Below are 24,549 nucleotides of genomic sequence, written 5' to 3'. Positions count from 1 at the left end.
GCATACATACGAACATAGGTTCACACACACACCCCCACCCCCATTAGTGTCACATCATGTACGCCATACCCCGTAAATGGACTTTCCATACACGTAACAGGTTATTTTTTTGCTCATTTTGGGCTTCCGGAACGGTCTTCCCCATGTTCTTTTCCATTAAAGCGGTATCTTTGGTAGTCATTAATTCATATACCTAGAATATACTTGGAAAATAGCACGTTAACAAAGACCTATTAAAGATTATTACATCACATTTTGAAATTCAGAAGCATGCAACACCATTTGCATTATAACATATACATAAAAACATTGGGTTAATAAAGTTAATAAAATGAATACACATACAGTGTGTTGTTTAGTTACACTTTTGAATTAATCAAAATGTCACCGCTTAATGTGCTAGAACATGGTATAAGCTTGTTTTATGAGAATGCAGTTTTGATAGATTGAAATTTATCTGGAATTCAAGTTTTTTAAGGAAATGGATTAATTGATGTGTAGATGGTGCACCTTGTAAAAATTTACATGCTTATCTTGTACACAGGTACACAAAATATTACAGCATGCACACACACACACACACACACACACACACACACACACACACACACACACACACACACACACACACACACACACACACACACACACTAAAGGGAAACCTATAAAGGGGGTGACCCAACCATCAAAAATCACCAGTACTTATTCAGCTACAGGTTTATCTGCAGACATCGGTAAGTCCTCAATCAGTCCTCTATTCGTTATAGCACTATTTTCTTAATTGGTTTACTTTTTTTTAAATTTCCATTTCCATTTCCTGACAGCAAAACTGTATGCATCAGATAGAAGGATTGATAGGGCAGTCCTGAAACCCTAATCTTATACCACCATAAAAGGTTTTTGTAATGGGTACTTATAAATGTTGCACTAACATTTTCTGTGAAGACCTCTAGTTTGAAGGTCTATTGCTAAAAACATAAATTAAATGCAGGTTAAATTCTTGAGAAATTGAATTATATCAATTCAAAAATCTGCGTTTCTTTGTAAATTTAATTGCTTAATTATTGTAGCCCAATCAACAGTATAGTATTAGAGCTAATGAATAAAAATGGTCCTGGTAGCAAGGTTAAGATAGCTTGACTAAAGTAAACAGTTTATGAAAATTTTCATGTATTTTACATTATGGAATTAGATGTTGCTATGAATCTCGACCAAAATTGAAAGGTTGAGAAGTCGTTCATTTCCTCAATTACAGACACAAATGAGGCCACAACGGAGAATTGTGTATCTTTTCTCATACACTTACTAGAGAACTCAGTCTATGGTTTTCCTTCCTGTTGAAAGGAGCCATCTGTTCCTGCACAGCACAGTGAAACCATAACGAGACAATCTGAGTGGGAAAGACAGACAGACAAAGGCAGTGAGAGGTAACGCTGACACACTTCTTGAAGTTCTAACAGAATAATAGTAGTGAAGGCTACAATAATATTTCCGTCACCATGAATAGTAGATTTAAAATGAGGTTTTTTTAGTGCTGGAAGATCACTTGACATGACAAGGTAAGTTACAAATTCTGAAAATGGATGAAACATCACCTCACTGTATGTTTGATGTATGTACGTAACAGTTTCTCTATGAATCCAGAACACACACACACACACACAAGGATATCTTAAATGGAGGTAGTAAACAATGATATAGTTTATCCGCTGTTAATCTTGCTGATAGGTATGCCATTTAAGATGGACAACATTTGCTGTATTACAGTTATTTGGAACTGGTGAACGGACTTATTCGGTACATTGCACCTAGAATGTGTATAAGTATCTAGTACAGTTCAATATAAAGGTGTGTACCTTTGTCAAGGGAAGTGTTGTGGTATAAGAAACAGATCATCAGCCTTGCCTTGATATAGAAACATACTTGGGCTATGTATTATATATCCATGGGCTATTTGAGAATAAAAATGAACTCCTGCTTAAATTGCAGACATGTGCATATTCATATGATTAAAGTACAAAATGAGCATCTCAAACGATGAGCTATAGCTATATATAGCTATAGATATAGATGGATACTTATACAGTTATACAGATGTACAGAATAATAGTTGCTCAGGAAGTTGAAAAAATCGTTTAAAAATTCTTACGTTAACAGGTCAAAAGAAAATGTAGTCTGAGGTTAGCTGTGCCATACCCCGCTGCTTCAAGCGAAATTTGTCAACTTCATTAACCACACGTTTATCGAGAAAAGAAACCCGTATAACACCGATGATCCACAAACACAAGTCTGCAGAGTTATATTCCAAATGAGTCACTGATATTAATTTCAGTCTGAATCAGTATTTGCTACATCCATTCTAGTATGCAGGTAAAGGGGATAAAAAATAATTGGAAAATAAAGACTGTAACTACACTGTTGAGTCAGAATGAATCTCTAGTGGGATGTAAAAGGCTATGGTATGATGTCATCAATAGACCAGTAGAACAATATATATAATATTAGACTACTATTTACAGATATGGTAAGAGTAATAGTGAAATTACCCAATGGTGCTAATTATGCTTATTTTCCAGTTTGGCTGCTTTATAGTCATGAAATGCAGGCATAACATATTAGGGCATAATCTTTGTGCACATATTAGTCTTACAGATAATATTAATATCATAATGAAACATTTGTACACTAATCACTGGCAAAAACATTGTAAAAATTGTCATATCAGAATAATCAGCCAAATCACTAGCTGTGGCACACGCCAGTCGATGGCAGATTTACAGCCAACTAGACAAAAAGTGTTTCAATGTAATCTTGCTTGACTTGTATATCAAGTCTTCCATTACTTGAAGAGATTATCATTCAGAGTATGAGTAGTTCTCATATATGCCCCAGTTTTCATGTTTAGCTGTAGCTCTCTTTGTTCTTCCTACAACTATCTAGTACTTATTTGTGGTCATTTAGTGGAAACTTTGAGTTTTGGAGGCTTATAGTTTGCTTGTACTTGCATGGCTGTGCACAGTGCAATGTCTTTTGTACATGTAACAAGTAAATATCTAAGAGAGCTGTGCTGGTGGCCTAAATAAACTGAATTCTTGAGACAGAACTTTCCTGAATATTGATGTCTGCTGAGGCTTGCAGAATATTTAATTCCATTCACATTTCCATGCATTGTTTGCTTTCTTTAGTTTTGCTTGTTGAAAGTTTGTTCTTTATATGTTTTAAAGGATACAATATTTGAAACACAATGTCTTTAGTTTCAGAAGGGGTAACATAATGAATGGACTGAGAAAGAGATGTATTCAGACTGAGAAATGCATATTAAATTTCACTTACTCTAATAACAGAAGAGTAGTAAATGAACTTGGCTCTAGCTTTACATGTATGCAATGAAGAAGTGCGAATTCATATTGGTGTAATTAGGCATGCAAACTCTAAATAGGTGCTAAGTATTTAATTTAGATGGTTATGGTCATGATTATGGTCAGAGCCATATCTCCCTGCAGCGCTTGCCTGGTCGCTCACCCCTGCTAAGCAGGGTTGAGCCTGGGTATTACCTGGATGGGAGACCTCCTGGGGAAAACTAAGGTTTGCTGCTGGAAGTGGTATTAGTGAGGCCAGCAGGGGGTGCTTACATGGTGGTCTGTGTGGTGACCCCAGTATAATGACGGGACACTATACTATAAAAACAGCACTGTCTTTTGGATGAGACATTAAACTGAGGTCCTGACTCTCTGTGGTCATTAAAAATGCCAGGACACTTCTTGTAAAGAGTAGGGGTTGTAACAAGGAAACACCTTGTTGATAAGCGAAGTCAGAGGGTAATGGCCAGATTGGTTTGAACTGCCAGGAAGGATATAGTAATTCAAATAATCACTCTTTATAACTGTGGTGAACAGAAAAGCATCTCAGCATGCACAACACTATAAACCTTGGGGTGGATGGGCTACAACAGCAGAAGAACACATTGGGTTACACTCCTGTCAGCCAAGAACATGAATCTGAGGTTTTCATGGGCACAGCCTCATCCAAACTGTCCAGTTTTGGTGAGTCTGTGCCCATGATAGCCTCAGAGTCTGTATATTGTAGGCCATCCACCTCAAGGTTTGATGTGTTGTGTGTTCTGAGATGCTTTTCTGCTCACCACGGTTGTAAAGTGTGCTTATTTGAGTTACTATAGATTCTTGTCTGCTCAAACCAGTGTGGTCATTCTTCTCTGATCTTTCTCATCAGCAAGGTGTTTCAGCCTACAGACACTCCACTCACAGGTTGTTTTTTGTTTTTAGCACCATTCTGTGTAAACTCAAGAGACTGTTGTGTGTGAAAATCCCAGGAGATCAGCAGTTTTTGAAATACTCAAACCAGCCAATCTGGTACCAACAACCACGCTATGGTTAAAGTCACAGAGATCATGTTTTCCCCATTCTGATGTTTGATGTGAACAGTAACCGAAGCTCTTCATCCTGTATCTGCATAATTTTATGATTGACTGATTAGATAACTGCATAAAGTGCAGGTGTACCGGTGTTCCTAATAAAGTGAATGTTGAGTGTATCGATCTCATATTGGTTACTTATTAAAGCTTTGACTACTGATCAGAAGGATCTGAGTTCAAATCCCAGCACCACCAAGCTGCCATGGTTGGATTCTTGAGCAAGTCCCTTAACCCTAAACTGTTCAGTTGTATCCGGTCTCACTTGTAAGTCGCTTTGAATAAAAGGGCCAGCCAAATTAGCAAAAGTAAATGACTGGATTCTTGTGCACAAACTGCTCATTTCATTCATGGTCTTGCTGAATGACTGGCCATGACATAGTCCTATCTCTCATAAAGTTTCACTTTCAAACACGTCAACTGTTTCGAGGATCATGCAGGTGCTTTGTGGAAACCCTGAAATACTAAACATTCATGTAGTTATTAGCAAGCAGTGGTTTCTGCCTTGCCGCATAGTGTTAAATGACATTTTTCACATTGTCTTTATAGTTGTGGGGTAAGGAAGACTGGTTAGCCAAAAGTGACCAAATCCATTTTTTGCTCATATGTGGGTGTTAGTTCTTACTACTATAAATTTTCAGAGGAAGTATTGGAAATTACATGCTATACCTTTGTATCTGACAACATTGGTACTAAAAGTCACAAGAGTTTTTGTCAGAGACACTATCCATCGTAGTTACTGAATAGTTTAAGGATGCAAAAAGATAGCATAAGGATGAATAATAGTATATTTTCTTAAACGTAATTTGGATTTTTTTTTTGTGCTCAAATTCTGTAATATGATTGGTCAGAATGTATGAGCAGCTCTGACAGTAGTGACAGCTATAAATCAAAATACATGTTTATATTAATGCACTGTATTTTGTTATCATTTCTACAGTAACAACTCATTCACTAAAATGGCAGACTCTCCACAAAATACAAGATTTCTAATAAACAGATTTTTAAAAATGTTTCTTATTTAGCAAAGTAAAGCATCTAATTGTTGATATGGTGAAGCATTTTGTAAGAAGACTTTATTTAACATTTATGTAGGGAGTCTCCAGTTTCATCGCTTTGTAACAGTCAATAAGTTTTCTTCTTTTTTTTTGCGTTTTCTGGTTTCTTGGTAACGTGACAAGCTGCACTGTTTTTTTTTTTTGCTGTTGTTGTTGTTGTTGTTTTTGTCTTATTAATTTCAAGAGGGAGAAAAAAGTGAGGCTGGTGAGGGAACGACTGTTTATCATGTAAGTGATAACAGGAACTAACTTGTCTCGCAGATATTTCATAACACGAAGCATAACTGTAAAATGTTAAAAAGCATGACTTGTAATCCTTAGCAAATTGCTGTCATGTAAAAGGAGTAACACTTCATAATGTGCTGTAATAAGAAAACATTCAGATTCAGGGTGGTAACACTGCTCGGTTGTTGATTATTTTCCTCTAACAGCTTGACCCAAAGTTTTTTATTCCTTACATAAATCAAATCTTAGGCACTATATTATAAGCAAAGAAGCAGTATACTTATTACTATCTTGAAATTCTATTTGAGTTATTAATTCTATTTGAAATTACTAAGTATTTTTTGTAATTTTAAGTTTTTGTAATTGTAAGTTTTTGTAGTGTGAGCAACACTATTATATTTTCTTTACATTTACAAGTACAGTATTTGTAACATGTATAAAAGATATAAAAAATATTTTTGTGCACTCATTCACCCCAAAACGCCCACAAGACAAATTACTTCCTCTGATTATTCTCAGATTCTGGCAAAGTTTTGACTTTTTAGAAAAACCCCCAAGGTGAAAAAAAAGTGACATTTATGTGGTTACATGCCTCTAAATGTCACCTGTCACCTGTACTTTAGAGAAAGCAGACATAAACTCAGTTCGAGCCTAAACATGAAAACTAAACCACAAAGGCAACAGCATTCAAAAATCCAAAGGTGAAAGTACTTTTCATGCTCTTTTTTTGAATTTGTTCAAAAGTACAGGTATTCGAGTGCTATAGCTGTTACACAATGGAAATTAACCTTTCGAAGAGCTAACAAATATTAACAAGCTGCAATTTAAATTGCAAAGGTGTCATCATTTTTGTATTATACTGTTTCTGAATTACATTAGTATTTTTGTCATTTTCATACCTTAAAATATATTTCCAGGTTTAGAGTAAGATTTTTACTGACATTTGCTTTACTGATATCAAATACAGTACATGAAAATGAATTTAAATAATTTAGTACAATAAAAATGCAGTTGTTGCAAGTGAATAGAGTTGCTTTAGGTTCTTTTTCCTTAACATGGGGGGCCCTACACTGGCGGATGTGTGTGTGTGTGTCTGTGTGTCTGTGTGTGTGTGTGTGTGTGTGTGTATGTGATGTTTCCATCTGCAAGCTTTCCTGTGGTCCACAGGTTGCTTCCCTCGTCTTCAATTCAATGCACACCTGTGCAACACCACAACAGCAGAGAACACACGGATGTGCATCCTTTTTTTTGTTTTGTTTTGTTTTGTTTTGTCTTTTTGACACACAATATGTCTGGAAACAGTTTGGTATTGGCAACCAAGGAAGCATGAGCAGACCACTGGATATGACTAATCCAGCTTTGGTTGATGTTTAAGATGAAGTGAAGTAAAGCCTATGGCAATGTTTCCATCTGTGTTTTGTGATTAGTATTTTATATGCAAAAAAAAAAAAGCTTGATTCACCAACAAGCTTCCTGTTGACCTTGTCAGTTGTATGCTGTATCTCCCGGAAATAGTTATTTGATTTTTTTTTATGGTTCATCCTTTTTAACAGTAACATGTGTATATGTACACAAATACTCTAGCACATAGGTTTTCATATTTTATATTTCAAGGGCTTTTCAGTGGTTTATCACATTATGTTTTTCATTTTGCATCACATGATCAATAATACAAACTATTAGCTAAATAACTATAACATATTTATGTATATTTAACATATTTACAATATATTTAATTATTTGACATTATTTAAAAAATAAAATAAAAAAATAAATAAAAATAAAGTATTATATTGTTATAGTAACATATAATATATGGTCATATTTTGCCAGAGCAACACAAAAACACCAATACAATTGTTCATGTAGGTTTCCATATGTCTATATGTCTAGAGCACTTAGTAACAACTGGTAAACAATTTGTAAAATCTTATTACAAATTAATATTCAGTTTTAAAATTTTCTTTTCATGAATAGCGTAAGCCCAGATATATCACATTTATATATATATATATATATATATATATATATATATATATATATATATATATATATATATATATATATATATAAACATATAATGATAATAATAATAATAATAATAATAATAATAATAATATATTTTAATCCACAAAACCCCTAAACCCCCACAGTCTATCAGTAACCACAAAACCTTCTTATTAGTTTAACTGTAGTTACTGAATAATTCATGTTAGTTTCTATATATCATATAAATATACATTACTGTATATGCTTTAAGATGAATACCCGTATGCAGTTCTTACAGATTTGAAGTCTACCACTAAGTACAATGGTTATAAATAATGACTAACAGTGTATATAAACTCCAGCTATGCTTCATAATGGTGCTGGGACAAGTGGAGGACAAGACAGCGGCAGTAGTACAAAGGACCAGAAGCAACTTCATCAGCTGGTAGAAGAGCCTTCTGAGTTTTCCAGATCAAAGATAAAGTACACAGCAGGCAATCCATCTTCAAGAGCCACTCAGTGCATCATTACAAAGGTAACACAATATGAGGTTATTGCCATTCATGCATTTAAATTGCAGCTCAAAACACTTTGCCTCTGACAACAGGAATTGTAGGAATACTCAGGTATTACATGAATAAATGACATTTAGTCTGAATAACAAAAGTAAAAGTAAAAGCAAAAGTAAAATAAAGATAGAAGAAAAATAAGCAGTGTTAATATGTTTAACAGCAATAGTAATGCTGGGTTTTTTTAAAAAAAAAAAAAGAAAAAAGAAAGAAAGAAAGAAAGAAATTACCAGCATTATTTATTTATTTATTTATTTTTGCTAAATAAAAAAAATCTAAAGGTTTTAAAACTGTGGTCTGAATCTGAAGTATTGAGTTGTACTGAGTTTCAGATATTTGAAACATAAACACAAAAGCTGCTTCCCCCCTTTTTTTAAGCCCAGTAAGAAAACCTTTGATAATCTTTGAACTACATTTGTGACATATTCTGTGATTATGATGTGTGAAAGTACTAAGTTATTAAAAGTCCCAAAACAAAAACTGATAACAGTATATATATAAATATCTAAATATACCAAGGATGGGTGCAAGATTTATATTAATACACTCTTACACAAGGATTTGTGACGCGTATGTTGCACATAAATTGATTAGAAAATGTGTACTTTTTGATATAGTACAGTTGTCTGTGACGAGATGTTTATTTAGCATTTTTGGAAGGAGTCTCCAGTGTCAACACTTTGTAGCAATCAATGATAAAGCTATCCTTTTAAGTTTTCCACCATGGGAAAGTCATCAGGATAGAGAACTTTGCAGTTTCACAGTAATGTGACAAGCTACAATCTTATGTCTTATTAACTTCAAGAGGGAGAGAAAAAAAGAGGCTGGTGAGGGAGCAACTATTTATAGCTGCTATGATGTAAGTGATATCAGGAACTAACTTGTTTCATCATTGTTCCACAACATTAACCATAACTATATACAAACAAAAAGTATGATTTGTCAATCCTTAATACATCAAAATTGTTATATCTGGCAAACTGTTGAGGTATAACAGGAATAGAACACTTCATGATGTGCTGTTTGTAGAAAATATTCAAATTCAGGCCTTGCACCACATCATTGTTGGGTATAACAGCATGCGCCATTGTGTATTATTCCTTACATATATTACCTGCAGAACTTCACACCACTTGTTTTCTATGTCCAGGGCACCAGTGAAAAAAATAACAAGCAAAATCAGCAGTCCATCCCGCAGAGACCATCGGTTCTCCGAAAGGGCAACCAGACTCTACCACATGGTACATTCATCAAAACAAATCAATTTTATATTTTACCTCCATAAATGACTGTTTTAATAAAGTAGAGTTTCTAATAGAAAGCCTAACAATTCTGCAGCCTTGTCCACTCCAGCTGGTGTAGGTGACTGTTCAACTGAACTCATATTTAAGGAAGAAATGGACAATAATTTGCCAGTCATCTTGCCATCTTATGGCACAGACTATCCCACTAGAGTCAATGCTTCTGGACCAAGTCCTGCTCAGAGCACAACAGAGCACCATACAGAGTAAGTACAGAAACAGGCTGATTCTTACGCTCACTTGAAGTTTGGACTGCTGCTTTACTGCTTGCAACAACTTAGTGAAGAATGTTACAAGTCATAGGAATTGCTAACTTTTTTTTAACTGTTATAGAGGATTTGCTTTTCAAACAGCTTCAAACAAAAGCATTTACATCAAGACATTTACATTTTGGTCCACACCCTGTTGTGGAACAAAGGAAAATTATTTACTGTTTGGCTTTCAGCCCAGAAGTCCAAATTAAAAATACTAAACCTGTTAACCAAGTCAGTAATTAACCTAGTAATTATAATAAGAGATCTACTTTTAGCATGTAGTGAGGTCATACCTTACTGCAATACCAGACTATGAAAGCAGCATCAAAGTCAATATACAGTGTCAGCAATTTGGTTTTAAATGACAATATACTGTATAGTATACAGTCAAAAGTTTGATGACACTGGACCTTTACAACCAGATATGCTTGGTGAACATCCTTTCCAAAACCTATGGCATTAACATCGAGTCAGTCACTTCTTTGCTGTTATAACAGAATCCATTCTTCTTGGAAGGCTTTCCGCTAGATTTTGAAACGTGGCTGTGGTGATGTGCTCATTCAGCCACAAGAACATTAATGAGATTGAGCACTGATGTTGGACAGGTCCATGTTCCAATTTATCCAAAAGGTGTTCAGTGGGGCTGAGGTCAGGGCTCTGTTGACTTAAGTTCTTCCACACCAGCATTGGCAAACCAGGTCTTTATAGACATCACTTTGTGCAAAGAGGCATTACCATGCTGGAACTGGTTTGGGCCTCTTAGTTTTACTTAAGGGAAATTATAATGCTACAGCATACAAATATATTCTAGACAGTTTTGTGCTTCTAACTTTGTGGCAACAGCTTGGGGAAGGTCCATATATGGGTGTGATGGTCAGGTGTCCACATACTTTTGACCATATGGTGTAGTGTACCAAATCAATATACAATGTTCCCTATCTATTTCTGATAGAAATATTTGCAACAATTATTATAATAAAAATACTCTTCCCTCTTTTCTCCTTTGTTTCCTTTCTTTTAATAAGGGGACCAAGCATTTTTTGCTTGGAAAACCTCTTATTTTGCTACTTCTAATTCTTTTTTTATTCTCCTTGTAGATTGTGCAGGTCAAACTGTAGATCATAGACATGGAAGTTGGTGGGCAAATGCAGTAGTACAAGCAAGAATAGCCTGATCAACCTAGGGTTGCTTTAGCACAGCATTCTACAATTTTGTCCAAATTTCTAGAATGATGAGCTCCATAATAAATCTCTTTTCTGATTTTTTTTCCTTTTCTGTTTTATTCTCTTTTTTTTTTTTTTTGGAACCCACGTTAAAATTTTGACCATTCACCCCCTGCTGATTTGGATTTTGAATAGTACAGTATGCATAATATGCAGAGCTGTTTTTTTATACTCTGCCCACAAGTTTTTAGCAATCATTTCTGAGACTGGGATGATATTTAGACATAGCTGGGTAAAATGTGGTGTATTCTGCTTTGCTGTATTGATCACAATTTAGTTTTATTTTACCACTACTTTGACAACTGTATCTCAGCAGACTCTTTTCCAACTGAGTTTAGAAATAAATATCTTCACCAGTCTGTAGATGTGATTTAATGATGACTTGATACCTGGAGAAACAAATATCAGCACTTGAAAATGTTATCATTGGCCAATCATCATCAAAATTAAAGCTCACAAGAACTGAGCACTACCGATGCTTTCGAGTTCAGAAACAAATGTACAGTATCTCTTGAAAATAAGATATGCAGTCAAAATTCTTTCATAATCTCATTGATGTTTGTACTATTTAACTGTACAATTTAACATTTAACCAGTTAAATGTATGCTTATTTGCATACTATGTGCTACAAAAGATTTTGTCCAGTCTTTAGTTAATTCATATGATATTTTTATATGCCTCAATATATCATATAATATATGATATATTGAGGCATATAAAAGTTATCAAATAAATTAGCCTTTGATGCTATAACAAATCCAAGATGCAAAACAGGGAGTGAGGGAATACAATAGATGACAATGGGAAATTAAAGCTGCAAGCAGCATTTCTGGGGGCCAAGCACTCAGTTCCAGTGAGCTGCACATTCACAGATGCATTGCAATTATTGCCTAAGCAATCACATGAAAGCAGAGCCATAACTTTAGGCAAAGGGATTCAATAGTGATTTTCACTCATGATGTGTATGTGACAGTGGTGGAATTGTCTGACTTTAGGAGGAAAGTTCTAGATGAACAAATGGGCAGCAGGTGGCATTGCTGCTGCAGCTGCCACTACTGCTGGGATCTGTGGTGTTGTCTGTAGCTACTTTGACCTGTGGTTGTGATCACTACTGCTCTGACCTGAAAATATTTTTATTTTTATTTTTTTCTCATCAGTCTGGGCCTTTTTTCCCCCAGTTTGTGTACGTTTAGACAGGTCTCAATATGATGAGAGAAAAATTTGGGGAAGATTGGACACATTTTGGAAGAGGAGTAGCAAAAATGGCAGTTAAATATAGCTATTTTTAGCATGTTATTGTAACTTTTGACCAGTAAGTGGCGTCGGCATGAAATTTGTTGCATAGCCTTAGGTCATGGTCCTGAAGTTGCCTACCAAGCTTTGTGTCAGTGCAAAGTCATTGCTGAGATACAGCCTCACATCCTGTTTGGTGGATTTGCTGTCATATTCATTGGCCCATTACAGACAAACTATTTGAAGTATTCAAAATTCTTTTGGTAACTTTTGTGAGGCATACTCTGAAGATGATGTGTGCCAAATTTGATGATTGGACAAAATTTGTTGGAGGTCAAGCGGGGGAAAAAACAGTGTTTGAAAAAAATCCAAGATGTCAGAAAATCTTATTAGGCGGAAATTGACATCATGGGGTGCATTGAACTCGTCATGACGAAGGGAATTCAGGGATGCCTTTAAGTCTTGGATACGGTTCAAACGTACTTCCAAATTAGGCCCAAATTTGACCATATGGTGGCAATAGAGCATTGGCAGCACTTGGCCCAAATTTGGTCAAAATGTTCCTTAGACCCTCCCCAATCAGTGTGCCAAATTTCACAATTTTTTATAAGACAGTTCTATCAGCTGCCATAGACATGCTAGCCAGAAGAAGAAATAAAAAAGATGATGATGAAGAAGAAGAGGTAGAATAACGATAGGGTACCTACACACATTCAGTTCTTGCCCCCCTAAAAATAGCTTCACTGTTATGCTTATCAAATTAAGCAGACGTTGATGTCATAGGGTGCGTTGAACTCGTCTTGACCAAGAGAATCCAGGGACACCTTTAAGTTTTGGACACACATTTCAAATGTTATTTATTATTTATTAACTATTTATTTTATTTTTGAAGTCCTCCACAGATCTCTGAGCACCTTTTATTTTACAAAGGTGTGTGTACCTGGCCAGGCTGCAAGGAAACATTCAAGGAATATAACCACTTCCTGAAGTAAGTCATGACATTTAGCATTTATTTTGTGATGTACATGATGTTACCAATTTCTTAAATTATTTCCATCTTTATCCATTATTCTGCTATGACTAAAAGTTTTATTGTTAGGGTCCCCAATTCATGTTGCATCTCATGCTGGCTTCTTGAATTAATGCAAAATTCGTCTTATTTATTGTATATTATAAAGACATCTCTATTCGGAGCATGGCCCTGGAGACAAAACTATTGAACAGTGGAGAATGCAGAAAAATATGGTCGAACGCATGGAGAGTCAGGTAAGCACACAACACATTCATGAAGCACATTGATTTAAAGCTTCATCACTGATCATGCTGATAACCTTGTGTTGCAGTTAGTTGCGGAGCGGCAGAGGTTACATTCCATGTACCTGCATCTGTTTGATGTAAGCGCTTTTACTGAAGTAACAATGACATATAATGCAGTATTCATGCTGAAATACTTTTTAAGTGGATAAGTAGTCTTTATACATTGTCTGCAGTTCCCAAACAGTAATTGACCAACATGTTCTTCTACTTCAGGCTAACCCAAGACCGAAGCAGTCCAATACTCCTTCAGGAAGCCTGCAGTCATGTCAGAGTTTGAGCATTCTACATGCACAAAACACAACTTCATCTGACATGCTACCTCCAGGATACTGGCAGATCCCAACAACCCCATTCATACCTGGTTAGAGCACGCACACGCACACACACACACACACACACACACACACACACACACAATCACACACACAATACAAAGACAATAAAAGCAAAAAAAAGTACACAGCCTCTGAGGTGACATGGTGGTTATTTTTTAATAATGCATGCCCAGGAATTAATATGCTGAGTTCACAGATTTTATAACTTGAGCCCAAGTTGATACAGACTAATCGCATCCATAATACAATGCCACTGACACCAGTATGTCTCTGTGCATCGTACAATGGTTGAAGTAAAGTGTAATATTATCGTTCTCAATGCTTAGGTTCCTGTGGCCACTGTAGTCTAATTCATTTGATTTCTCTATGTCTGACTCATTTTAAAATACAATAATTAAGTATTTCCTGACCATGAAATAGATGTCAAGATCCTAACTTGTGGCCTTAATATCTTACTGTATATTTGGGCAGCTCCAGGGGAGCTGTATCATGGCTGACACCCTAACAACAATTTCCTTACAAGCTTGGATATGCAAAGAAAAATAATTTTACATCAATTGTGTCAGTCTCAGTATCAGTGATATTATGCAGAGGTATTTTCAGTAGAGGCAATATGACATAACAATTAACACTGTATGTAAATAGTGAACATATGATACAATTTGATACATTATCCACCTTGTGCCCAGTGTTCCTGGGATTGGCTCCAGATCCACCACAACCGGTGGATAGTCAAGTATCAGCTGAGTAAAAACATTTAGGAAACTCAGACTTTTTTGTTTTCTGTTATTTGGGCTTACATCTGTGATAATGTCAAAACATTTATTGTGCTATTAAGTACATTATTATGTAGTCTTTGATTTGATTTAATTGTTTGTTAAATATGTTGCAATTATTCTACAGGAATTATCCCTAGTATTGAGTGCTACAAATACACGAACATGAGGCCACCATTTACTTATGCCTCCATGATAAGATGGGTGGGTGAGCACTGTTAATGTTTTTACCTACTGACAAAGACATTCTTCTTGATTTTTCTAAGGTCAATCAGTCACACTTAATTTGTATCCTGCTATTTAGGCGATTCTTGAATCTCCCGAAAAACAGCTAACACTGAATGAAATCTATCACTGGTTCACACGCAAGTTCTTCTACTTCCGTCATAACACAGCCACATGGAAGGTAAAAGACACATTTTACTTTTTTGCTCTGTGTCTCAGTAGCCACAAGCAGAAGTTTCAAACCACAGTCATTACAGCTATCTAACCAAACATATTTAAACAAGAGAATTGCTGACAGAAACACACTGCTGATGTTATAGTTCAATAAACACTTTTTGTAGCATGTGTAGTTCAGTGCGCTAAAGGAGTGTCCTGTATAGAAACCTGTTAAAGTAGACAGATTACCATATTTCTTACTATTTTTTTTTTAATCCCACACATGTAGAATGCAGTGCGGCACAATCTCAGCCTCCATAAGTGCTTTGTACGTGTTGATGGAGGGAAAGGCTCCGTTTGGACAGTGGATGAGGCAGAATTTCTGAGAAGGAGAGGGCAGAAGTTACACAGGTGCACTATCCCAAAATGGTTAAGTCCACTGAACATTCAGGACATAAGTGATAAATGCGAGATGCAGCTCTTCTTTATATAACATTAGCTACTGTATGGGGTGGCTTTAGCCTGTTTGTAGAGTTCAGTTCTGTACACATACTAATACAAATGATTAGAGTCATGATTATTAATCTATTACTGACCGATTTCCCCCTTATTTTGTCTAGGGACCAAGACATGAGCTGGGTGGCACACTATTCCATGTTCTTTTCTTGAAATTACCTTCTTCAGTGTTAAGTCACATCTTGAGACATTCTATGAAATGTCACTTATACCTCAAAGTGTCTCTTTCAGTAGATCTATGAGTAATTTCTAATTTTCATTAGTCTTCATTCTCTTTGACTTGCCAATAGGGCTATACTGTCTGTGGGCTTTTATGGAGTTGGATTTAGTTCAGTAGAAATTTGAATTTAAATGCAAAAAAAAAAAAATAATAAAATAAAAAATTATTATAATAATAATCTGAATTACTGGGTTCTGTATTTACCTGCAAGTTATTGTGAATGCGATTCTAAAAATGTGAATAATTTATTTTAAAATTTCAAAAGTTCAACTGCACACTCTTAAGCATGAAATTCAGTTTTGCAAACCACGAAATTCAAGTTCAGTTCAAAATTCATTTTCAGATATATAATACAAATTAAAATGGATAACTTTCATGCGTCAATGCATTTTCAAATGTTTGCATTTTGTATGCCATTTCTTATGGGATGATTTATAACTCAATAGCTTTTTTTTAGCTGCAGAAAGACATATGCTCTACATAGGCAGATGCCTAAAATACTAAGGTACACAAATTATTGTGATATTTCATTGTATTTAAATGGTCTTAACTGTCCTATGTTACAAAATAAAATATTACTCTGAGAGAAACGCGAGTCTTTCTGTATGTTATTAGCAAAATAGCCAAATCAATTAACCGTCGCTTAAAAAAGCGCAAAGAGGACGCAGTTGTGTTGTCCTTAATGTTCAGCGGATCTGCTTTAGGATTGGCTGAGATGATTTTTGCGCGGCGCGTCTCAGCCAATCAGAGTATTGTTTTTCTCGTTCGCTTGAACGTTTGGCTTCAGCCAAATGGCGAACGGAAGGGCAAATTATAAACAAGTACGCGGAACTGGAAAACACGAGGCCTTGTCAGACGTTTAAGTAAGAGAATTTTACACTTTCTTGCAGACGGAAACAGCAGTACTGTCAGTGCAGGGAAGCAGACACTTTTCATAGTTAGCAGACAACCGAGCTAGGCCTCTAAACTCTCGACAGAGGAGAAGTGCTATGCAAACGGGGTAGCTAGCTATATATCTAGCTAGTTGGCTAACCTAGCTAATTAGTAAGATCACACGTATCAGGGGAAAATCTGATCAGTAAGTTACCAAGCAATAATTTTAAGCACAATAACAAGTGTTTGCTGCTAAATATAACATGAGTACAGCGTCGGACAGCAGTAATAAGCCGTCCGAATGTAATAAAAAGAGAAGCGCGAGCCCGCGGCAGCAGGAGGACTCCCCGCTGTCCAAACAGCCCAAAGTGGACGAGGAGAAAGATGAAGAGACCGAGTCGCGTGAACGCGCCGAAAAAGACGCGGTTCTATTAAAGAAGAAAAATAGCGCATCAGAGACTAGCAATGCTCCTGAGCTGTATGAAAAGAGAGTGCGAAATGCAAACGGGACAGAAAATGCTAGTGGAACTGAACGTAAGGACAGAGGTGTAGATGGAGAGTCGTTTGAAGGCCAGAAGGTGCGCTCAGATTGCGCAACCATAGTTGCGGCTGAAGCACTCGCGAGCCTCACCGGTGGCGGAGACCGAGGTACTGAAACGCCATGTTCGTCCAAACAAGCCCTCGGTGAAAACACGGCCAGTAAACAGAGGCGTGCCGAGCTGGAGCGGAGTGGGCGTGCGGAGGACAGCTGTTCGGTATCCGCGCTGAGGGGTGTCGGTGGAGAGGCGCGGGTGCGCGTGTGCCGCGCAGATGCAGATGAGGAAGAGGAGGAGGTCGAAGACGACGACGATGATGACTCAATCCCCGGGTCCTCCTTGACAGCCAGCTCATCTGATGACGACGACAATGATGATCAGGAGCGCGAGGAGTGCGCCATCGTATCGGTGCAGATGGCCCCCGAGCTGCGGCGCTCCGTCGCGCTCCTGGCGCACGTGCAAATGCGGCTGGACGCACTGGAGAAGAAGGGCGCGCGCCTGCACCGGCGCCTCGAGCTTAAGTTGGGGCGTCAGCGGCGTCCTCACCTCCAGCAGCGTGCCGCCATCGCACAGAGCATCCCTGGCTTCTGGCTCACTGCCGTATCCTTTCTCCAGAGCGCACCACCAGGGCTTTCCCACTTCCGGCATTGTTCTGCTCTGCTTTCAGTAGGTTCGCTGTGAGCAGTGTGGACCTGACGTATCGTTTGTAACGTTATCCTCTTCTGGGTTCATGATGAAGTATGTATGGAATTAAATTAACGGGTTAGAGGAAAAAAAAAAAAGTTTGTATATTCTAACTCCTCACACTTGGGCTCTAAATTCATTGCCTTCAGAAAACATCCCTCCTACAGAATACATCGTTCCTAATTTTTTATAACACTTAATGTCCAAACTTTTCCTTATACTGTTAATAACCTTTAAGGCGAGACGTGTCCGCTCTTATCTACACATCCTATCTGCTGTTTTGGCTGCAGGTTTCCAACCAAGCAGGAGCTACACCTGATTTCATCTGTATGATCAGCTGATCTTGGACTTCAAATAACTATCAGGTGTTTTGTTGGAATGAAAGCCTGCAGTACTAGTGGCCCTTCGCAGATAAGATTGGACATCTTTGCTTTAAGAAATCTGAGCATAGAATGCCTGGAAAGTCAAAAAAAATTAAAACGTAGAAAAAGCTAGGGAAAGGCTTTGTGAAGGTGCTTTCTACATTATATCTGTGTGCTATGTACAACACACTGCATCTCTATGAGAGCGCATTATTTTATATAATATATGATGGATAATGCTGTCAGATGTCCAGACACTCTACAACACTACAGCTGGCTGAAGTTCTACATTTTAAAACTCGACACAACTGTAATGTCCTTTTTATCACATATGCACACCAAAATGCAATTCCTGACATAATGAAGCAAAACTGGGACTTTTGTTCTACACCATCATTTTTATTGATCTGAACTGACTTTTTTTTAAAGTTATTTAAATAATGCATATGTTTACTTAACCAAGAGTATTTCAGCTTCTCAATCACCCACACCTGTCAGCACAGATTGATGAAAACGATGAAGATGCTCTCAGTTACATGATCAATTTGGAGGTGAAGTACCCAGTCCTGTTTATCTGTGTCTAATGACCTTGCAGCAAACGTTTAGATTTACTCCAGTAATGATATACGAATTTCATTAACAGTACTGTGTTCTGCACAGATCGAGACTTTCAAAAACAACAAACTTGGCTACCGGATTTGCTTTCATTTCCGTCGGAACCCATTCTTTCAGAACAAAGTCATACTAAAAGAGCTCCATCTTGGATTGGGAGGTAAGATCACTGAACTCTGGGTCATTTATAAGTGAAGGTTGTAGTCTTGCATATCTGTTATATAGTGATAGTCATTGTATTGCTTTCTCCTTAGGATCCCCAGTTTCTTTCTCGAACCCAATTGTTTGGCATCATGGACAGTCCTTGACAAGAAATGGAGAACCAAGGCGGAATTCACGAGGCGTTTACGAGAGTTTTTTCCACTGGTTCGATGACCATAGTAGTCCTGGGATGGATGAAATAGCACAGGTACAGTATAATTGGGTGGTTTACAGTGGTGGACAAATCAGTAGTCGGTGCACCCAGATCTATTAGTGTTTTATTTATAGCTGCCTGGCAGACAAGTGGCCTCAGAAGGCAACAACCAGAGAAAGAACAAAAATTACTATATAGCAACACAGAAAAGAAACACTGACTAATTACAAATCATCGTGCGTAAGTATATGACTCAAACAATGTGCTACGAGCTTGAACTACAGTATATGTACAGACAAAGTAATCCACACAGTATGTTTTTGATTAAGGTTTTGGTTGGATGATCATGTAGGTTAATGCTTAATAATGAGCTCATTCTCTGCATCTGTGCCTCATTCTTACGTAGATCCTGAAGGATGACCTGTACAAAGACCCTCTTAGGTACTACCTGACACCACTGTGGGAGCCACGGGAAAATGGCAGGTAATGAAATCCACGATTCAAAATATTGCATGATTCTTCAGGATTTTATCATGCAATCTTTGCTTCATGTGTTTTTTTGTTTTTTTTTTAAATCGCAATTGTATATGCCTTTTATATATATTACTATGATTTATTAAGAAGTTTAGGACAGTAGGACGGTTCGATCTTCACCTTTAATCCCGCTGTCTGAATATTTTTTTTGTCCAGCACATCCAAACCAACCCAAAACAGTAATGGAGATGAGTGTGTGATCATCTCAGATTCAGATGATGAGCAGGAACTGGTCAGCCAGGATCGACAAGAAGATCAGGATGATGAGGACAATGAAGATGAAGGTCCAGTCACAGGTAATGAACTAACACTGCAAAATAACAGGCAAAAATCTACTATATATATATATATATACTCTAAAATGTGTCTTTTAGTTTATAGAATGTACAAACAAAATGGTAGAATATGCTTCAAAGTAAGGAACTGCTATACTTTATTTATTTCTTTATTTATTTTTAAACATTTTTTTGCCTTTTAATCGCTAACCTTGTTAGATAAGCATAAAGTAATGTACATTATTCTGTTCATTACACATTTGTTTCAGGTGCTGGTGACAGTGACCAAGATGGAGTGGAATCTTCCACTGAGGAGAGGCAAGAAGAGGAAGTAGATATAGAGGAAGTGGATGAGATGTGTCACTCAGCCAGCAGTGAGGTTAGAGAGCTGGGCCAGGAAGATGATGATGATGATGATGATGATGATGATGAAGTTAATGAGGATGAGGAGGAAGAGGAAAACTAATAACAGTATGCAGATAAAGATTAGAGTTTATTCTTCAGACAAATTATGGACTCGTTAGGGCATTGTTATGGCAAGTAGCTGTATCATGTCTGATAAATACAGATTCATGTTGGCAAACATTGCTGATTGTTATACAGGCTAATGCAAGATGACGTCATTACTATTTTGCTACAAAATACAGGATGTAGATTTTTTTTAAAAACTGGAAGGTTTAATCTGAGTTGTTACATGGTGGTGTAAATCATGTGCACAGGCTTTGCGTTGTTCCCATTCCCAATCCAGGCTAACTTTTTTTTTTTTTCCCCCACATTTTTATTCCAAACATCAATGGAGGTTTTAATGGTGGTTACTATTAAAATGCATAATTGCTTTATTTTATTTTATTTTTTTATTGCATGGTCTATTTTCAGCTAGACGGACAACTACTGTAACTCGGTGACAGAGCCCAGTTAAAATGTACCTGTTGGCCTACAGCATTGTTTCTGTTTGTTTTTTCTTGACGTGTTTCTGCAGCCGAGCCAGAAGTCTGGCTTGCCATTTAAAAAAAACAAACGAAAAAAAAAACCCAATCAATTTTCTGCTATGCATAAGGATTTATGTGACCAATACCACAAAATCAAAACCCTTTAACCTGATTTGTTGGTTGTGAGTTTGATATTCTTTAAGACTTTGGTAATCATTCTTAAAGGGTGTGTTCTAAATAAATTTGAACTAGATGCACTTAGTTCTGAACCAAAACTGGACCACTCAGGGATGTTTATTACAGTGGATTTGTTTCTTTGATGTGTTTTTATCGGGTATAATAAGATTTATTACTTTGGTCTGAGTTGTTAATAGTTATTCAAATTTTTAGCTAAATTCATCAAAAATAATTATAGATAGATATCTTTTTTTTGTAAGAATAAACAGATAGAAACACTTTTTCTGTGCATGGTAGAAAACTTAACAGTTTATACTATATGGCAGCTCTGTTTATAATAATGGCACTCGAATAGATGGCAGCACACTGTTGATACACATGCATGAACATGCTATAAACAGTCACAAGCTGTAATGAATAATCATCCTTTTTTTTTTCTTGCCATGGAAATAAGGAACTCATTAGACCAGGTGGTATGATCTAGCTTTATCTGTAGACTATTTTAGTTTCTGATACATTCATAAAACATTAATTATACATTTGTATGAGTGTGTATATGTAGGGCTTTGGGTTTTTTTTTCTATATTGTCATAGGCGGCGCTCACTTTTTCTGCTGTAACCCTCATCATGTTTTTATCATTATTTATTGGGATTTGTCATTAATCTCCTGCCACCTGAAATTATCACGCCTTATCCACACATACAACTTAATTTTTGGTTGGCGAAATCCTAGAATACTAAGTTTATACATCCAAGATGTTTATTGTTAGTGTAATTTCTAACCCTTAATGAAGGGTTTGTAATTTGTTAGTTTTGTAATTTTAAAGTGGATTCAACCTAAAGCATCAGAAGAGAAAGCTATTTTTGTGTGGTAAAGTTTATAGCTTAAAAGTTTAACATATATGATATGATTTGTCTTTAAATAAATGTTCATTTTTAAAATAAAGGTTTTATGTGTTTATTTTGTGTAGTCAAGATAGCCTACTATTGAAAAGCTTTTCGCTTAGCAGAGCAACTATCTGATGCTATTATTTCTTGCACAGCAAAATGTAATACATTGTTTATTTTGAGAAAAGACAATGTTTGCAGTTTTTACCTCACAGTGGTTTCTATTGTAAATTGGGTAAACGATCCAATATGTACACGAGCATCAAAGCACAAATTCTGCCTGTTTTATTATTGTTTTCAACAGTCCCTCAACATCATTTCCTCATAACTTCATAGTGCTCATCACCTCTTTCACATATAAGCTATAGCTTGTTAAGAAGCTTCCAGAAAACGTTATTGCATGCTGTTGTGTGGAAGAGCTCGCAGATAATACTTTATAACATTTATTTGAATTTAATTAACTTGTATAATTTTGAATTGTTAACATCTTTTCCTCTTTTTTTTTCTTCAATGTTTTGGAAAAAGTTTAGCAAACTTTCTATGCCGTTTTATCCATTTTTGTACCTAAGGTACAAAAACGTACTCATCTAATGAACTTAACGCGAACATATAAAGTGTGAAACTGTTCCTGTAACTGGGCCACTGGAGGAAATAGCGAGCACATAAACAATTGCATGTTAGAAGAGGCACTGAAAGGGAGTCCCACACACTCAGAAGAAAATGGTGATGAACTGTAGCTTTCCTTTAGCTGGAGTGCTACCCTTAAGCGTACATCGCGTGGATTTTAATATCTATTGTTTTCCCTAGAAAGGTAACACATAATGTGTCTTTTAAAGGTAATTACAGACCAATTATGTACTCTAAATCTCTTTTAATGGTACGCCGTATACACATTTCCAGGTGGAAAATAGACATTAAAGGTATAAAAGATAAGGGTACCACCTCAGAGACAAGAATACGTACATTTTATTAACCTTTTTACCCCCAAAAGTGTCCCAAGCCGCTGTCTGTTACAGGCTTGAATCTGTTCTTTGTTTCCGTTAGGGGGCAGTATAGCCAAAATGATATTTTGGGTTATGCAAGGAGTCACTTTCCATCTGTGAATTGCAGGTCTGAGTGTGTTTAGACAAATGAAGCAGAACAGTTCAGTGTCTTGACATTGTAAAGCTATTTTCCTCTCAGTAATCCCTGATTAGATGTTTGCTTGTTTCCCCAAAACACAACTACTTCAACATAAATGCTTCATTATATGTAAGAGGGCATGGTGCCTCACACCTCTGGGGTTGGGGGTTTGAATCCTGCTTGCATGTGCTTCCCTGTGCTTTGGGGGTTTCCTACAGGTAATCCAGTCTCCTCCCCCAGTCCAAAAACATACGCTGTATGCTGATTGGCATTTCCAAATTGTCCGTAGTGTGCGATTGTGCCCTGCGATTGTACAGGGTGTCCTCCACCTTGTGCCCTGAGCTAACCTGAGACTCTGTGTAAGAAAGCAGTATTGATGGATGGATAGATGTGCAGAACACCTCACCTTTATTCTACTATAGCTTCTACAACAGTGCTTCTCAAAGTCAGGTCTACTGATCCATAAAGCATAACCTGTTTGACTGGTCACTTGAATTGCATGGGATTAATCCAAACCTCAATATCTCAAAAACAAGCTGGCCTATGAAGAATGTCAAATTGGGCCTAATTTGTTCTCTCTGTGAAAAAGTTCAGCAATAGAAAGCTCTGTTCTAATAAACAGACACATTATTGCACACATTTAAATAATGTACCTAATAGTGTAATAGATGGATTTTGGTCAGAATTTATTTTACAGTTAAAGGGGTCAGCTGGCTGCAAAAGGTATTGAGAAACCCTGCTTTAGACCACTGATAGCTGTGGGTAAGTGAAATGGCATTTTCTTTCATGTGAAACAAATGACTTGATTCAGCCAATGAATCAGCTTATAACACCAAATATTGCATATACTGTAATTTGAAATTTTGCATACATATACCATTGCAAAAACAAAACAAAATAATAATAATAATCCATCCATTTTCTATATCGCTTATCCTACAGGGCCGTAGGGAACATGGAGCTTATCCCAGGGAGCATCGGGCACAAGGCGGCGTACACCCTGGACGGGGTGCCAATCCATCACAGGGCACAATCACATACACATTCACACACCCATTCATACACTTTGGACATGCCAATCAGCCTACCATGCATGTCTATGGACTGGGGGAGGAAACCCTCGCAGTATGTGGAGAACATGCAAACTCCACACAGACAGGGCAGCGGCGGGAATCAAACCTCCAACCCAATCATGGAGGTGTGAGGTGAACACACTAACCACTAAGCCACCGTGGATCCACAAAATAATAATAATAATAATAATAATTGATTATTATTGTTGTTGTTGTAAACATTACATCTATAATAAGAATAAGAACCACCTACAAATCCAGTATTGAAAGGTCACTATAAAATTTACTATTACTGTAAATAC

At 36.8% G+C, this 24,549-nt stretch overlaps 2 protein-coding genes across 6 annotated transcripts; both read left to right on the top strand.

Moving 5' to 3' along the window:
• Positions 1–707: 707 nt before the first annotated feature.
• Positions 708–16,425, top strand: foxp3a (forkhead box P3a). 5 transcript variants are annotated; one of them, XM_053625220.1, is made up of 12 exons: positions 708–734; positions 1,345–1,559; positions 8,064–8,236; positions 9,421–9,511; positions 9,609–9,777; positions 13,175–13,270; positions 13,461–13,548; positions 13,626–13,676; positions 13,813–13,960; positions 14,838–14,914; positions 15,015–15,116; positions 15,381–16,425. In XM_053625220.1, the coding sequence occupies exons 3-12, from the start codon at positions 8,066–8,068 to the stop codon at positions 15,582–15,584; spliced, it is 1,197 nt and encodes a 398-aa protein (XP_053481195.1). In that variant the 5' UTR covers positions 708–734; positions 1,345–1,559; positions 8,064–8,065; the 3' UTR covers positions 15,585–16,425. The 5 variants fall into 5 exon arrangements, with proteins under 5 accessions (XP_053481195.1, XP_053481197.1, XP_053481196.1 ...); XM_053625223.1 differs by lacking the exon at positions 708–734 and having other exon boundaries at positions 1,075–1,559; positions 15,381–15,502; positions 15,712–16,425; XM_053625222.1 differs by lacking the exon at positions 708–734 and having other exon boundaries at positions 1,068–1,559; positions 9,624–9,777.
• A 180-nt stretch (positions 16,426–16,605) lies between these two features.
• tspy (testis specific protein Y-linked) lies at positions 16,606–22,110 on the top strand. The gene is made up of 7 exons (XM_053625218.1): positions 16,606–17,836; positions 18,756–18,833; positions 18,943–19,054; positions 19,149–19,303; positions 19,656–19,732; positions 19,940–20,079; positions 20,328–22,110. The coding sequence occupies exons 1-7, from the start codon at positions 16,964–16,966 to the stop codon at positions 20,522–20,524; spliced, it is 1,632 nt and encodes a 543-aa protein (XP_053481193.1). The 5' UTR covers positions 16,606–16,963; the 3' UTR covers positions 20,525–22,110.
• Positions 22,111–24,549: the final 2,439 nt, after the last annotated feature.

Source organism: Ictalurus furcatus, chromosome 5 (assembly GCF_023375685.1).
Source record: "Ictalurus furcatus strain D&B chromosome 5, Billie_1.0, whole genome shotgun sequence".
Lineage (NCBI taxonomy): Eukaryota > Metazoa > Chordata > Actinopteri > Siluriformes > Ictaluridae > Ictalurus > Ictalurus furcatus.
Note: the sequence above shows the minus strand (reverse complement) of the source record. Positions and strands in the feature narration are given on the sequence as shown.

Excerpts from the sequence above, each read along its gene's own strand:
- foxp3a (XM_053625220.1), top strand. The coding sequence starts at position 8,066 with ATGCTTCATAATGGTGCTGGGACAAGTGGAGGACAAGACAGCGGCAGT. Across the intron at positions 14,915-15,014 it reads ATGCCTCCATGATAAGATGG|GCGATTCTTGAATCTCCCGA; the intron begins GTGGGTGAGCAC and ends CCTGCTATTTAG. Across the intron at positions 15,117-15,380 it reads ATAACACAGCCACATGGAAG|AATGCAGTGCGGCACAATCT; the intron begins GTAAAAGACACA and ends CCACACATGTAG.
- tspy (XM_053625218.1), top strand. The coding sequence starts at position 16,964 with ATGAGTACAGCGTCGGACAGCAGTAATAAGCCGTCCGAATGTAATAAA. Across the intron at positions 19,055-19,148 it reads GCTCCATCTTGGATTGGGAG|GATCCCCAGTTTCTTTCTCG; the intron begins GTAAGATCACTG and ends CTTTCTCCTTAG. Across the intron at positions 19,304-19,655 it reads GGATGGATGAAATAGCACAG|ATCCTGAAGGATGACCTGTA; the intron begins GTACAGTATAAT and ends ATTCTTACGTAG.